General features: G+C 54.4%; 4 protein-coding genes across 4 annotated transcripts; 1 reads left to right on the top strand and 3 right to left on the bottom strand.

The window, feature by feature from the left end:
* Positions 1-877: 877 nt before the first annotated feature.
* On the top strand, positions 878-2970 carry BO80DRAFT_420541 (putative GPI anchored protein). The gene is made up of 3 exons (XM_025718391.1): positions 878-1374; positions 1466-1548; positions 1611-2970. The coding sequence occupies exons 1-3, from the start codon at positions 1201-1203 to the stop codon at positions 2548-2550; spliced, it is 1197 nt and encodes a 398-aa protein (XP_025580579.1). The 5' UTR covers positions 878-1200; the 3' UTR covers positions 2551-2970.
* Positions 2806-5481, bottom strand: BO80DRAFT_5167 (putative acyl-CoA synthetase). Its single transcript, XM_025724558.1, has 4 exons — positions 4940-5481; positions 4480-4875; positions 3541-4419; positions 2806-3479 (listed from the first exon to the last, which is right to left on the bottom strand). Exons 1-4 carry the CDS (start codon positions 5316-5318, stop codon positions 3061-3063), a joined length of 2073 nt encoding a protein of 690 aa, XP_025580578.1. The 5' UTR covers positions 5319-5481; the 3' UTR covers positions 2806-3060.
* A 1442-nt stretch (positions 5482-6923) lies between these two features.
* On the bottom strand, positions 6924-7722 carry rasB (Ras small monomeric GTPase RasB; the record flags this gene model as incomplete). The annotated part of the gene is made up of 2 exons (XM_025721852.1): positions 6924-7571; positions 7645-7722. 2 exons carry the CDS (start codon positions 7720-7722, stop codon positions 6924-6926), a joined length of 726 nt encoding a protein of 241 aa, XP_025580577.1.
* A 5001-nt stretch (positions 7723-12723) lies between these two features.
* Positions 12724-14339, bottom strand: BO80DRAFT_420535 (uncharacterized protein). The gene is made up of 3 exons (XM_025718390.1): positions 14234-14339; positions 13294-14178; positions 12724-13242 (listed from the first exon to the last, which is right to left on the bottom strand). Exons 1-3 carry the CDS (start codon positions 14243-14245, stop codon positions 13141-13143), a joined length of 999 nt encoding a protein of 332 aa, XP_025580576.1. The 5' UTR covers positions 14246-14339; the 3' UTR covers positions 12724-13140.
* Positions 14340-14343: the final 4 nt, after the last annotated feature.

Below are 14343 nucleotides of genomic sequence, written 5' to 3'. Positions count from 1 at the left end.
TTTCCTTTCTTCTTCATCACACAACTAAATCCAAGATGAAGAAGGGCGTTTAGCTTGGCAGTTCTCGTGGATGGCCGGCCTCGGCGGGCTATCCCGGGCGATGCTGACATGTCCCCGCCTCCAACCATCCATAAGGGACAATTTGAACCATCCGATTGGAGTTTTCTGGTTTGTGTGGTTGGCTCTCGGTATAGGGCTTGGATGTGAGTCTTACGCGAGAGCTGCGATACGGCGTACTTACTGGCATGGGGTACTCCGTACGGAATTACGGCGGATGGAGTTACTATTCGGCAACTCGGTAGGTCGCGAGGACGATGGGATTAGCTAAGAAATGCGATGCGAGCTGTCATGATGATCCCTGATCTTAAGTAGCAGGAGGCAGACTTCCTCTTTGGGAGGAAGATCTCCAGTACCTAGTACTCCGTAGCCGATTTATGAATAGAAACTGTGGTGGGCGATGAAGGAATCCAGGCCGGGTTCGATGCTCAACACGGCAGGGATTCTCAGGAGTCGAGAAACCTTAACGGGGGAGGGACCCTGAAGATAGGAACATAGTAACAACCAGGAACAAGTGCCAAGTGCCTATGCGACCATCTTCAGACTCCGGACTGCTCTACGGACTCCCCAAGAGAGTCATTGGGGACTGCGATGGACTCATTAATTGGCGGTGTTTCACCATTGCCAGTTGCCCGGTTGTTCCTGCAGCGCGCGAGATTGAACGTGGGGAGAACCCGAGATTGCTGGCTGGTATGGGCCCCGTAATGACGGGCCAGACCCCTACCGAGTACCTTCTGCTGGGCGGCCAGGGCGCTGGGGGCGAAGTACCTGGCCCGTAAAGTGGTAACTGGTAACGGGCCTAGGATGGTTGCAGGTTAGAGCGACTCCATCGACGGCCCTCCACTTCATCAGTTATATTAATTCTGATCGGCCCGCCCGCTCGCCTCCTTTTCTCCTTCTCTCTCTCTCTTCCTCACCCTCTCTTTTCTTCCCCTCATTCACTCGCTGTTTCAGCTCTTCCGGTTCTTCAACCGAGTACATTCTTTGCCCCGACTCAGTCAGTCAGTCCCTCAGTCAAGTCACTCTTTAGACCGCAAATCCAGAAAAGAGACCTCTCAAAACACTCCCTTCCGTCAGTCGTTCGACGTCATCCCAACAATCCAATCAAATAAACAAACAAACAATCACATCCAACAAATCACAATGCGTGTCTCTTCCGCTGCTGTCGTTGCCTCCCTGGCTGCCGGTGCCATTGCTACCGAGTATAAGACCGTCGTCGTCACCGAATACACCACCTTCTGCCCCAAGGCTACTAGTACTCTGGCTGCTGGCAACGGTAGCGGTGTCAGTGCCGAGACCAGCCCTGCTGCTGCTCAGGTATGCTTTTCCCCCAGATTCCGGAACCTAGATCCCAGATCTCTCCGCAATCCCGTATGTATGATGTACACCCGCTGATCCGGTCATATAGCCTACCACTGTCACCATCTCCGGTACCCAGTACACCTACTCCACTCCTCTGGTCACCTCTACTGTGACCCACTGTGACAAGTGGTATGTCCCCGTCTCGATCTCGAAATCACTGCCCGACCATCCTCCAACTGACATGATATCAGCAGCTCCGCTACCGCCGTCCCTACCGCCTCTGGCTCCTCCCCCAGCGGTGCCGCTGCCGTCGGTACCGGTCCCTCTCCCAGTGAGGCTGCTGGCTCCGGCTCCGGCTCTGCTTCCCCCAGTGAAGGTACTGGCTCCGGTTCTGGTGCTTCTCCCAGCTCCGGCTCTAGCTCCGGCTCTGGCTCCGGTGCTTCCCCCAGCTCCGGTGCTTCTGGCTCTGGCTCTGGCTCCGGTGCCTCTCCTAGCGAGGGCGCTGGCGCTGGTTCTAGCTCGGGTGCTTCTCCCAGCGGTGCCGCTGCTATCGGTACCGGCCCCTCCCCCAGCGAGGCTGCCGGCTCTGGCTCCGGTGCTTCCCCTAGTGGCACCGCTGCTGTCGGCACTGGTGCCTCTCCCAGCGAGGCTGCCAGCTCTGGTTCCGGCTCGGGTGCTTCCCCCAGTGGAGCCGCTGCTGTCGGCACTGGCGCCTCCCCCAGCGAAGGTGCCTCTGGTTCCGGCTCTGGCTCGGGTGCTTCCCCCAGCGGCGCTGCCGCTGGCTCCGGAGCTGGTGCCGCCGGTTCGTCCAACCCCAGCGGAGCTGCTGCCATTGGCTTCGGTGCCACCACCACCCCGATCGTTTCTTTCGCCACCCCCGCCCCCAGTGGCTTCCACTCTTCTCGCCCTCTGATCTCCAGCAAGCCCGTCTCCTCTAAGCCGGTTGCTTCCTCCAGCGCCGTCCCCTCCAGCTCTGCCGTCAGCTCTTCCAGCTCCTCCAGCACCGGCTCCAGCTCCTCCAGCACCAGCACCGGTTCCTCCGGCACCTCCCCCGAGGGTGTTTCCGCTGCCGGCACTGGTTCCGCCACCACCCCCTCCGCCCCTGTCTACACTGGCGCTGCTTCCCGCGCCGCAGTCGGTGCCGGAGCCGGACTGGCCTCTGTCTTCGCTCTCGTCGCTTTCCTCCTGTAAATGAGTTAATGGACTCGAGTCGGATATCATGGGATTCCTAGATCAAGCGATGGCCTTCTAGAGACGTCCAAGTTTCCTACTTCTAGGGCTTTGTATCCCGTGTGAGATTCCTCCACACTGGTGATGGCGGTGGTGGTGATAAGATGATTGAGAATCGGATTGGTGATTTCCTTTGTTTGTGTCGATATTAATCTTTTTACGACTGACAAATAACTTACTTTTTGACCGTGTGTGCCTTATACCTTCCTGGAGCTTCTGACGTCTATGTTTGTTTGTTTCCTTTACGTTTCGTTATCTATATTCGTCTACGGCTTTGCATTTGCTTGGCTTCCGGTTGATGGCTTCTCTTTCCCTGTTTATAACTTTAATGTTTGAGTCACGTCTAGGGAGCAATCCCAGATTCTTATTCCTACCTACCTACTACTTACGTAAACCAGTGCATCCCAACGACTTGCGTAGATAGACATCTCATACATCCCACTTGATAACTGCATGCAGTAAATGACAATCTTAGAGCTTCGCCCGCTCCCGTCGCTCAAAGTACTCACGCACCCGTCGTCGCGCCTCGTCCACTACCTCCGCGTCTTCGATAGTGGGCGGAACGTTGACGGGCGTCTCGTATTCCCCACGCACCGCATGCTCGACCAGCTCGCGCAGCACCCGTCGTAGCGTCTTCCCACTGCGCGTCTTAGGGATCATTCCCCGCCCTTGGATCATACCTCCGAGGGACGCGATCGCCCCAATCTGATCTCGCACCAGCTGGTTCACCTCCTGGAACAGTTTCGCTTCTGGCGTTGCGAACAGGGGTCCGGTTGCTATTCGTGGCTGGATGAACGCAAACGGGAGATGGCCCTTGAGGGGGTCCGGTATGCCAACCACGCTGGCCTCTCCAATTTGTGGATGTGAGAGGATCGCTTGCTCAATGGCGCCTGGGTACGAGTCAGCATAGTTTCGGAATATGTTCTGTGACGCGGTATTGACGAGACGTACCCGTGCTGAAGCGATGTGCAGCAACGTTGATGATGTCGTCCGACCGTGCCATGATATGTATATATCCATCATTATCGATCAAACCGGCGTCTCCCGTGTCGATCCATTGTCCTCGGAATCTACGTAGGTAGCCCCGGTAAAATCGCTCATCGTCGTTGAAGAGTTGGGTGAATGCTGTGGGCGCCAGTGGAATGCCTAACACAATGTTGCCCATCGTGCCTCGAGCCACCTCCCTTCCCTCGTCGTCCACAACGCGCACATCGAAGCCAGGCATGGCCAGACCTGCCGATCCTGGTCGTATGGCCAATGGCTTCACTCTGTCGCTGCTGTGCGGTGACAACACCCTTGCAGCAGCGCTTCTCAGCGCCAGCCCAGAAATGGGAGATCCTGACTCTGACGACCACCAATTGTCCACGACGACTGCACCAGGTGCAGCATATCGGTCCAGAAGCGCCTGATAGGTTTGAACAATGCTGGGCTCGCTCCGCTCACCGGCCAGAAACAATGCGCGAAAGTGTCGGAGACCGCCACGACGAGCCACCTCTTCAAAGCAGCGATTATCCGGATCATCCTTGCGGATGGCCCGCATGGCCGTGGGTGCCGTGAACAGCACATGGGCCTTATGCTCTTCGATGACGCGCCAGAAGGTGCCTGCATCTGGCGTCCCCACTGGTTTGCCTTCGAAGAGGACAGTCGTTGCCCCAACCAACAGAGGCCCATACAAAATGTATGAATGGCCGACCACCCATCCAATGTCGGAGGCACAGAAGATGACATCCCCTGGCCCTTGGATGTCGAACAGGTATTTAATCGACAGCTGGAGCCCGACCGCATGCCCGCCTGCCTCCCGAAACACTCCTTTGGGCGACCCCGTAGTGCCTGGAATTGTCCTTGGTGTTAGTCGTAGTCAAGAGCCACGCTCTCACAGTGGGACTGTACCGCTAGTATAGATAATATATAACCCATCCGTGCTTTTCACAGGCACCGGATCAGCCCTGATGCCACGCATCCGCGCGCTCTTCACCAACCGTTGCCAGTTGCGCTGTCCGCTCAACTTGTCAGGGTTCTTCCACCGCAACTGATCCCTCTGCCAGATGATTACTTTCTCCGGCTTGAAGCAGCTCAGTTCAATAGCTCCCTCAACCAACGGCCGGTAAGCGATGGGGCCTTTCGATCCTTCGATACCACACGACGCCGTCATGACGACGCGTGGCTTGGCCGCTTCGATGCGCTGCGCAAGTGACTTAGCTGCGAATCCGCCAAAAACAGCCGCATGTATAGCTCCTAAGCGAGTAATCGCCAAAGCGGCAATGAGCGCCGCAGGAATCATGGGCACTACTGTTCGTCAGTCTCTTGTCCCTTCGGTTCTAACAAAGGACAGTCCAAAAGCCAGCCTTACTGTAGATGATGACAACGTCGCCCTTTCGTACGCCTTCTTCCCTCAGCACCCCGGCTAAAACCTCAACCTCGTCCAACAATTGTCTATAGGTGTATTTCTCCTTAGTCCCCGTCACGGGGGAGTCCCAGATGATGGCAACATTATCGCCATTCCCGTTATGGACGTGCCGATCCACACAATTGTAGGTTGTAGAGATCTCTCCATCTGGGAACCACGTCCAATGATCATGGCGGGCGCCGCTAGGCACCGTCTTAGACTGGTGGCTGATGGCACGCGATGGTCTTTTATGCCAGTGCAGTTGTTCAGCCTGGCGAAACCAGAAACCCTCGGGGTCTCGTAGGGAGGCACTGTGTACCAATTGTTGTGGATGGGGTGACATCCTGGCTTGAGAGGGATGCTGGAAGGAGGGGAGGTATGAGGTAGTGTTTGACTTCCGGGGGGACTGGAGAGAAACCGCAGGTAATTAACCCAGGGCTAATGAAGGCCGACGACCTGAAGAATGGTCGCCAATCAACCAGTCCACATGGCCAGCAGATTGGAGCGGTGTCCGGTTGGGAGGGTGAGGGTCCTCCTGCAGATACTCGGCGGTTAGTCCAAGTCACATTCCGCGGATATCCTGGGCCGCGGCGAGGTATGGTGAGGCTAAGTGTGCTAGCAGCCACGCCGGTGTTAGACCTGCAGGCTCGGAGGTTGCGCTGACCTGGACTAGATCAACGCGCCGCCGAAGAGGCCAAAGGACCGGTCGTTCACGTTCAGCACCGTCGGCTTTGCATGAGTGGCGAGGGGCAGTTCAGAGGGTACTGTGGCGACCCGACCGTCCGGCGCCAACATGGTATCGACAGGGATCTCCGATGACAGGAGGGGGTTGATTACCGAAGGGGGGTAAGAGAAGAAGAGGGGAGAGGAGCAGCGAGCGATAGTGGGGATTGGAACAAGAGGATGGACCATGGACAAGTAGATAGGACTAAGTAGATACTCGGACAAGTAGCTTTCGCTTCCCCGCACGCGGAGCCGAGCGGATCAGATCATTTGCGTGCCTGTCGGCCTGCGTTACGGATGATGGACGAGACAAAATCAATCAAATCGGTCACTTAGAAATTATACTAGTCGGATCCCTTTCCTTCGTTGGTTCTTTTGTGGGAGGGCAAATGCATCGAAAATCACAACTCAAAAGCTCAGCCGTAGGGTATCATATCGCAATGCCTGCTAAACGGTCGACTGCCATCGCGGCCCCTCCTCGTGCCCGCCGACTATCCACCATCGCCCCGCCGGTCGGCCCTGCCTACCTCCGAGCCTTTACACGCAATCCTCGCGCTGACGTCTCTCAAAACCCCCAAGGGGAACAACCATGGAAGCGCGATTAATATCCAGAAGGTTCGGGGGGTGGGCCAAGGGGGCGCCGAACAAACAAAGCCAAATACGAGAGAACAAAGATTGCGCATCGTTCTATGGTCCCAGCAGCTCCTGAATTCCCAGCCCCCTGAAAATGTAAAATCCCCAATGTAGCCGAAACACCCTGCCATGGACGCGAAAAAAATCACCTCCCGCACATATAATACTATTAATAAACAAGCATGGTTCATGCATCAAGCACACCCTGTTACCCAACTCGGCATCCGTGCAAATTGGGCGCCGGCGAGTAAAGGGAAATCGAGAGGGAGAGATGAAAAACAAAAGGAAAGAATAGGTCGAAAGCTGTACTCTGACTAGAGAGCTTGAGGAGCGGCGACGCGTCGAACTGCCGATGTTGACAAAAGGAGGATATTGCCCCGGGGCCGACCCGCATGGAATCATATAGGAAGAGTAAGAGATGAGAAGGTCGGGGCAGACGTGAGACGGAAAGAATAACGTGAAGCGACAATCGGACCCCCGACTGATCGAGGAACATAGGCATATCCTTGCGCTCCTTGCAGCCGCAGGGGTCAGCAAGGAACCAGGAATGGAATCAATCAGCCAGCTGAATGGGCCATGCAGAGCCACCTATTCACAGAATCGTGCACTTGAACGGGCGGCGATGGCTTCCCGTACGGTCGGGCCGAAACGATCTAGGATACTCCGGACCAGGATCACGCATGGGACCCAAGCCAGTCGTTCGTCTGTCTTGAGGCCGCCCCTGCTGTTGTTGGCGCTGTTGTCGGAGCATTCGAACCACGTCGTAAAAGGCCTTTTCGACGTTGATGCAGTTCTTTGCCGAGGCCTCGACGAATTCACAGCCGAGATCTTTCGCAAGCGCCTGCCCCTCCTGTGCCGACACAGCGCGCTCAACAGCTTTATCGCTCTTGTTACCCACCAACATGACTGGCACTGGGAGCGGGGGGGCCGAGGGCGCGTGGATCGGAGATCCTAAGTAACTGGCGCCAGAGGGGGACCCTGAATTGGCCGATTCCTTGACCATCTTAATCTGGTTGTAGAACTTCTGTATGCGGGAAAAAGAGGCCCTCGAGGTAATGCTGTAGACGAGAACGAACCCTTCACCGTCACGAATCCATTGGTCTCTCAAGGCTGTATATTCCTCTTGGCCTGCTGTATCCAGCACTTCCAACATGCATGACTGTTGATCAATGACGACTTGTTTACGATATGAATCTTCAATGGTCGGGTCGTAAGTCTCGACGAAGTGGTTTAGACAAAGCTGTTGGGCAAGACCAAGGTCCAAAGATCAGTTGCCGGAACATCACCGCGGGCGGGAACACAAAAGGGCTAACCTGAATTGTGAGGGCTGTTTTCCCAACACCACCATCCCCCAACACCACCAATTTGTACAACGTCATTTTTCCCGACATGGCGATTGATGATCGTACCCGAAGGTAGGGTGAGGAATTCTAGGGTAGTCGGTGTGCAACTGAGAATGACCGGTGTGGGAGAAGACCACAAGGGTACGGGAAGGAGGGAGGGAAAGAAAAGAAAAGCAAAGAGATCTATGAGGGCTCCACGGTGAGCACGGACGCGGGAACGGAGCGTTGCGATTTGCGAAACGCTGGGGGTCCTAAGAAGTACGGCTATTTGGGTAGTGCGATTAGCCACCGGAATCCATTGCCTTTCGACCAGTCCAAGCTCACAAATCCACACCGGAAGCGACAGGAGCAACCAGAGGCGGAAACTCACGTACCTGAAGCGCCGCGGGGTGGAGAGTCCAAGGGGAAAGAAAGGCCTGGGAGGAGAGCGATGGAGAAGTCGCCGGATTTGCGTTACTGCGACCTTTAAACCAATAATGTGGAAAAAGCAATCAAAGAAGGGAAGAAAAACAAGTTCAACGAGAACCTCTTGATTTGACTCGAGGGATCTCAAATAAGCGGCCACCCACAGCTGCAGAATGGCACAAGCGGGCGGAGTTCAATTAGTGAGCTGGCCCGTAACTCCGCGCGAACGCAACAAAATAAGATGAACGGGGCTCGCCCGAGCTTCGAGACACACAGAAGGTTTGCCTCAAGGTAATTCTGCCACGTGAGGGGCGCGACGCAGACAATGATCGCCAGCAGCGGATGTACTGAAAGTATCCGCAGGCTGCAAAGGTGACTTTTGTGATATGGGTTTGTTTGGCGAGAGGTGGAGGGGGAGGGGAAGAGGTGCAGGTCCAAGGAGGTCAAAAGAGGCTTGGCCGGAAAGAAACAACGGAAGAGGGGCAACCCTCAATTTTTTGATGGAACGGTCCCGGAAATGTCGAGTGCCCAGAATCCGATGGGAGATGATTAGGGAAATCAAATCGGTTGGGAAAGACGTCAGAAAGAAGAAATGAAGTCGCAGAGAAAGAGGAGGAGGATGGAATTGAGAGAGAAGGGTTTGAGAAGGACAGGAGAAAGCGAGTGAAAAAATAAAATAAAAATAAAAATAAAAAAATAAAAAAAAAGGACGACCAGGATACGGAGTAGAGGGAGAATAGATAATGAAGCGGCGGAGACGATGATCCCTGCTGGAGACCAGCAGCCGCGGTTTAGTTTCGTGGTGAGGGAATCAATCAATGGGCTAGTTTGGGTCAAGGATTCGCTTGGATCGATCTGACTGGACCGATACGATTGAAACTGGAACGAAGGGTCATAGGATGGATGCTATTAGAGAACAAGCAAGAAAGAGAGAGAGAGAGAGAGAGAGAGAGAGAGAGAGAGAGTACGATGTAGTGAATGAGGGAGGAAGAGGAAGTAGGAGGAGGGGGTGGAAGTAATCCGACCGAAGGAGGGGGAAAGAAGTGGTAAGAGGAGGAGAGAGACTCTGTAGTGGTACTCCGTTGGTAGAAGAGCGAGAGTCAAGAGGTCAGTCAAGAGTCCAGTCAGTCAGTGGCGGCGGGCCAGTCAACTGAAGGTAGCAATCTGGAGCTGGACAATGCTGCAACGAGACCCACGGGAGGAGGGAAGGAGGGGGTCCCCTCTCCGTACCGTACCGTATGGTCATCCTGGTATTGCTGGATGGTCTCCGGTGGGTACCAGGTTCCTTCAGTTCAGGTACACTTCTTCTGCTGCTCCTCCTGCTCGTATTATCGACGAAACTTGGGCACCTGATGTACAGTGTTGATCGACTTCCTCGAAACATGAGGAAGGAGGTGCTGTTCAGCCGATACTCCCGGTATACGCTGCCATTACCAAGGCCACTTCACTTGGAACGAGCGAAAGTTGGAAACCATCTGTCGAACCGAGACTAGATTGAAAATCTAGACCATTGCAACGATCATGATATTATTACTATTAGCCACCTTTCCAACGAACAACCAGTCCAGGTCTTTCCACAGGCCTTCGGTTGCTGCCTGCGACACCTCGTGCTTTACATCATCATCATCATCATCATCATCATCATCATCATCATCATCATCATCATCATCATCATCATCGGTCCCTGTCCCACCTCGACTCCTTTGTCCCCCTAAGAGGCCAGAAGTTCCCCTTCCAGGTTGAAGTTCAGTCCCGAGATGGTTTCGGGTAGACACGAAGTGGGTGCATGGGAACACTAAGTTCAAGGCTGCTCCCCACAGACAGAAAAGGCGTGGTAACGAATCGTATTGGTCCGATTGCAGGTTGGATCAGGAGTCGTGTACAATACTCTATCTAACTCTTGGTACTTAGCACCACCACCCAGGTACTGGGGTATTTCTCGTGCAGATAGGCCAACTCTCCGGTGGTGTCATTTTTGACCAGCCATGGCTGAAAGGCAGCCAGACCACGTCCACGTCTACACCCACACTTTCCGCAGGCGAGCAGTTGGTTAAGAACCTGGCGCCACCTGGTGACTACCCGAGGTTCTACCAAGGGACCTGGGTGGTAGTGTTAGACATGACGCCTTATGGAGCAACGCATTCGTCTGTATGGACCGATGGAGGTCCATGAGGACCCATCCATCCCGTGCAGCAGGAGGATTTTCACGGTTGATGATGCCCTAAGAGTCGCAAGTTCCACTCGAGCGCGACGGGGAGAAGGAAAGAACATTCCGCGCCCCTTGGGGAACCGGACTAAAACCACCTATCTTCCTGATTGACTTTCTCAGGTTCCATTGTAGAAGACTGTCTGGCAGGCGCCGCCTTAGAGACTCAACTATCCCGAGGATACGACTATTCTATTAGTTATTATTTGCACGCTATTGGAGGTGAACCTTGATGTTCGCCAGCACAGAGTCGAGTACACAGCATCCCCTGGTGTTCTCGAAGACCAAAAAGGGGCCAGGCACAACAAAGGCTCCATCGTGGGTATATGACGTTTGACAAATTCTCTCCCGGTCAGAATTAGTTTGAGGGAGGGAAATCCCTGGACTCCATAAAGACACCCCGGTGGAGACGCTTTCCCCTTTTTTGCATCGGCATCACAGGGAGACAGACTGCTGGAAAGCCGAAGTCACCTTGTAACCAAGACCAACCGTGACGATGGCAGAATGATGTATGTCCGTCAGTCTTGGGTCGCCGCTCATCCCAAAGTGGTAGAGTTCTCAGCATGGCCAAGATAGAGACATGTACTTCCGGACTCCTTTACTGTTCGATGACCTTCTATTGTTGGGACGTGGGAGGAACAGATCAGTATCGGGCCGGTCCATAGCGCGAGTTGGCTCACCGGACTTCCGGTCGCAGGTGCTACCTATCTACCTAGAGCTTCCTGCGTACAGCGACGCACCTCCATTTCTAGTTGTCCCATCCCATCGGATAAGAAGGTTCGCTGGGCCAGGACAGAAACCTCGCCAGTCAGCACCTCACCGGCTACCACCGTTTGGCGTTTGACCGAGCTGGGACCAAGCGAACCTCTTATCAAGCCACATTATAGGCACGATGCCCCAGGGAAGGACATCGTGGCAGGTTCTTGCGGTTTTCTTTTTCTTTCCCTTCTCTTTCCTTTCCCCTGTTTGGGGTAACCGAGAATGACAGGTTTAGAGAGATTCCGACCATCCCCTGGATCACTCCAGCTCACTCAGAGTAATAGTACCAGGACTCCGCACTCAGTCAGCAGAAGCTCCCTTAACGACCTTCCTTGTTGGGGGTCCAGGCCGCCGTTGACACCTGGGTTAATATGAATTAATCAACATAGAATCCACCAGGAGCGCGAACCTATGCGCATTAATCCATTTAGTATCTGCCACCCGGGCTCCCTTATATTCGAGTAATATCCCGGCCCCGTTTCCTTCCACGTGGGTGGCTAGTCTTCGGAAACTAGATGACTACTAGAGAGGATCCAAGTCGGTACTGGACGGCGGTCCGTGGTCCAGAATCGTTCATGGCAATCGTGGCCATCCTCCTCTTCACCAGAGGTAATCTCGAAGAAAATTCTGACCCCGACGGGATGCCCCTTCGCCTTAGGCGACGCTACCGGCTTAGCCTCTGTCCCATCACAATCAAACTGACTCGCACGCCCTCAACGGCGGAATCGGGTCCGGATCACCCTCCCGGAAAGGCTCCAGTCATGTAGAGCGTTGGGTAATGGATAATCAAGTCATTGCCTCGATCCTCAGATATCTATCAACGCAGCGCGCGTCCCTGGCTGCATGACTTGCATGCAAATGCAGCGATCGGTACGTGCATCATCCACCGACCATGCAGGCCCAGGATCCAGCGCATGCAGCTCGGTCGCAGTGGTGCCTGTTGCCCGAGAAACTGACACCGTTCAGGGCCAAACACACGCGAATGGGTCAGGGGGGGTGGGCGCGGATATGAGAGGGGGGCGTCCCACTGTCCTGGGTTAACTACTAGACACCAGACCTGGGTGACTGCCCACTTTGCACATGGCTTTGGATCCCCGTGCATCCTGACAGCTTCTTCCTTGTTCCTAGTACCCAGGACCAGCAGGGTTGATCGGATGCCCTGTGGACGACAAGGAGGTGTACTCCGGAAACACGTGTCCAGTCACTCCAGTGTCCATCTCATTCCACCAAGGCCCCATCCATGGTGAGTGGAATGAGTGAAATCGGCCATCCATCCTGGCTTCATACCAGTGTGTAATATAGTGGTTCGAAACCCCTGAAACCGAAGCTCCGCCGAAGGAAAGAAGGTCGCCGGCAGTTCTAAGTTCTTCCACCCATCTTCTAGATAGATCCGGATCGGTTCGCCTCCTTAGTCCTCCTTAGTCCTCCTCAGCCCCCCTCAGCCCTCTTCAGTCTTCACCGACTTGTGACCCCGACCATCACGAGGGACATGGTCTCTGGTCAGAGAGCACTTGACTACTGACCGATCTTAGACATGAGGCCTCGCCAAGGCAATCTAGGAAGTTAATAACAGTCTAGTCGGGCTTGTCCCTCGGGAGAAGCGGGTAATTTTGCTGGGCCTCCCTCCTCGAGGTTCCCCTTCCCACCCCCCCGGCTTCGATTGCCTCTCCTCGTTAGTCCCTGAGCCACTGCGACTGCCATCGTTCTGACTAGTAAAGCCTAATTACGGTCTCTCGAAGTCTAACAAGCCTGTCGGCAAGCAGGACCGCGGCCCTCTTCCTGGTCATCCCTGGTGAGTAACATTCTTAGTCTAACGGTCGGGTTTGATTTGATTATTGTTGCCAAAGCCTTGGGGGTCCTTTACTGCATGACTTTGTGAGATTGAGCACTGAAAAACAAAAAAACAAAAAATGATAATGGAAGACAAGAACAGGGAAAAGAGAACAAGACATGCGCTGTGTACAAAACGGTTGCCTGCCACTTTTCGCCGACGATGACGTGGAGACCACATCCCAACCCCAAGTGATCGATACAGAAAGAGATGTCTGGTCTCAGTGCGCATCTACCCACACGCCACTGGTGATCATTGCTATTCACTACACTTCTAAGGGCAGGATGTCCGGAGATGGACCGGCCGGGAGGATCGTCTGGGTGCTGCCCGATCGTTTCCCTAGCGCCTTCTGGTAGTTGAACTTGTACTGCCCAAGGCTGTTAGCGATCACCACCTTCAGAGTCGGCAACTCACTTACAATGTCAAAAAAGGTGGTCTTCTTGAACGCTCCAACTCGGGTGCGTTGCGTCTCGTCATAATACAGTCGTCGATACCAACGGTCGATCAGCGGATAATCATGCCGGATCATCTTCAGGTTACAGCGGAAGATCAGGTAGTAGGCCACATCGAACCGGCAAATCGTTGTGTAGAGTCGGATGTCCGCCTCGGTGATGTTCTCTCCAAACAGGTATGGCTGATGCCCCGGCTCGGCCAGGTGCTGCTCGACACGGTCCAGGGCCTCAAACAGTGGGTACACATTTTCATCATAGGCCTTTTGCGTTGTGGCAAATCCGGTTTTGTATACCCCATTGTTAATCTTGTGATACACCCACTCGTTCATTGCGTCAATCTCTGACCTCAGGTGAGCAGGGTAAAATCCCCCGCCAGGCCGGTTGGCCTCACGCAGCTCCTCCGGGAGAAGATGGTCGAACCCGGTGTAGAACATCCGGATGACTTCACTGCTCTCGTTGTTCACGATTGTTGCCTTTTTCTTATCCCAGAGCATCGGGACAGTGTACCGGCCCTCATAATTCGGATCCGCCTTGAAATAGAATTGGCTCAACTTTGTGAACCCGTACAGAGGATCCTTCTCTGCGGATCCATATCGACCAGAGAAAAACCAACCCTCGGGCCCCAGTTCGGGGTCCAGAACGACCAGCTGGATGATGTCTTCCAGGCCCTTAAGTGACCGAACCAAGTTGGTCCGGTGCGCCCACGGACATCCGTAATTCAAGTATAGGACATAGCGATCCTTTTCAGCAGGGAATTCTGCATTAGGATCCCCCGAAATGAACGAGCGGAAAGCAGAGTCCTTGCGCCGGAAGTGACCGTCTGCATCAGCATGGCGATGCACTTGGGATCCCTGTGACCTTAGCGATCCCTGCTTTGCCGAGGCTCAACAGAGGTGGGCTATATACCTGTTCCACCATCCTGTTGACAAACCGATCGGTCAGAAGCCACCAAAGTAATCGATACCTTTGAATCCATCAGAGGGCAAGGGATACTTCTTACGTTGCGCTGTCGAAAT

The sequence above is a fragment of the Aspergillus ibericus genome (assembly GCF_003184845.1).
Source record: "Aspergillus ibericus CBS 121593 unplaced genomic scaffold BO80scaffold_1, whole genome shotgun sequence".
Classification (NCBI taxonomy): domain Eukaryota; kingdom Fungi; phylum Ascomycota; class Eurotiomycetes; order Eurotiales; family Aspergillaceae; genus Aspergillus; species Aspergillus ibericus.
Note: the sequence above shows the minus strand (reverse complement) of the source record. Positions and strands in the feature narration are given on the sequence as shown.

Coding starts and splice junctions, on each gene's coding strand:
- BO80DRAFT_420541 (XM_025718391.1), top strand. CDS start 1,201: ATGCGTGTCTCTTCCGCTGCTGTCGTTGCCTCCCTGGCTGCCGGTGCC. Junction 1,375..1,465: donor CCAGCCCTGCTGCTGCTCAG/GTATGCTTTTCC, acceptor CCGGTCATATAG/CCTACCACTGTCACCATCTC. Junction 1,549..1,610: donor GTGACCCACTGTGACAAGTG/GTATGTCCCCGT, acceptor ACATGATATCAG/CAGCTCCGCTACCGCCGTCC.
- BO80DRAFT_5167 (XM_025724558.1), bottom strand. CDS start 5,318: ATGTCACCCCATCCACAACAATTGGTACACAGTGCCTCCCTACGAGAC. Junction 4,876..4,939: donor CGACGTTGTCATCATCTACA/GTAAGGCTGGCT, acceptor GACGAACAGTAG/TGCCCATGATTCCTGCGGCG. Junction 4,420..4,479: donor ATATATTATCTATACTAGCG/GTACAGTCCCAC, acceptor GGACAATTCCAG/GCACTACGGGGTCGCCCAAA.
- BO80DRAFT_420535 (XM_025718390.1), bottom strand. Junction 13,243..13,293: donor AGACCACCTTTTTTGACATT/GTAAGTGAGTTG, acceptor AGCCTTGGGCAG/TACAAGTTCAACTACCAGAA.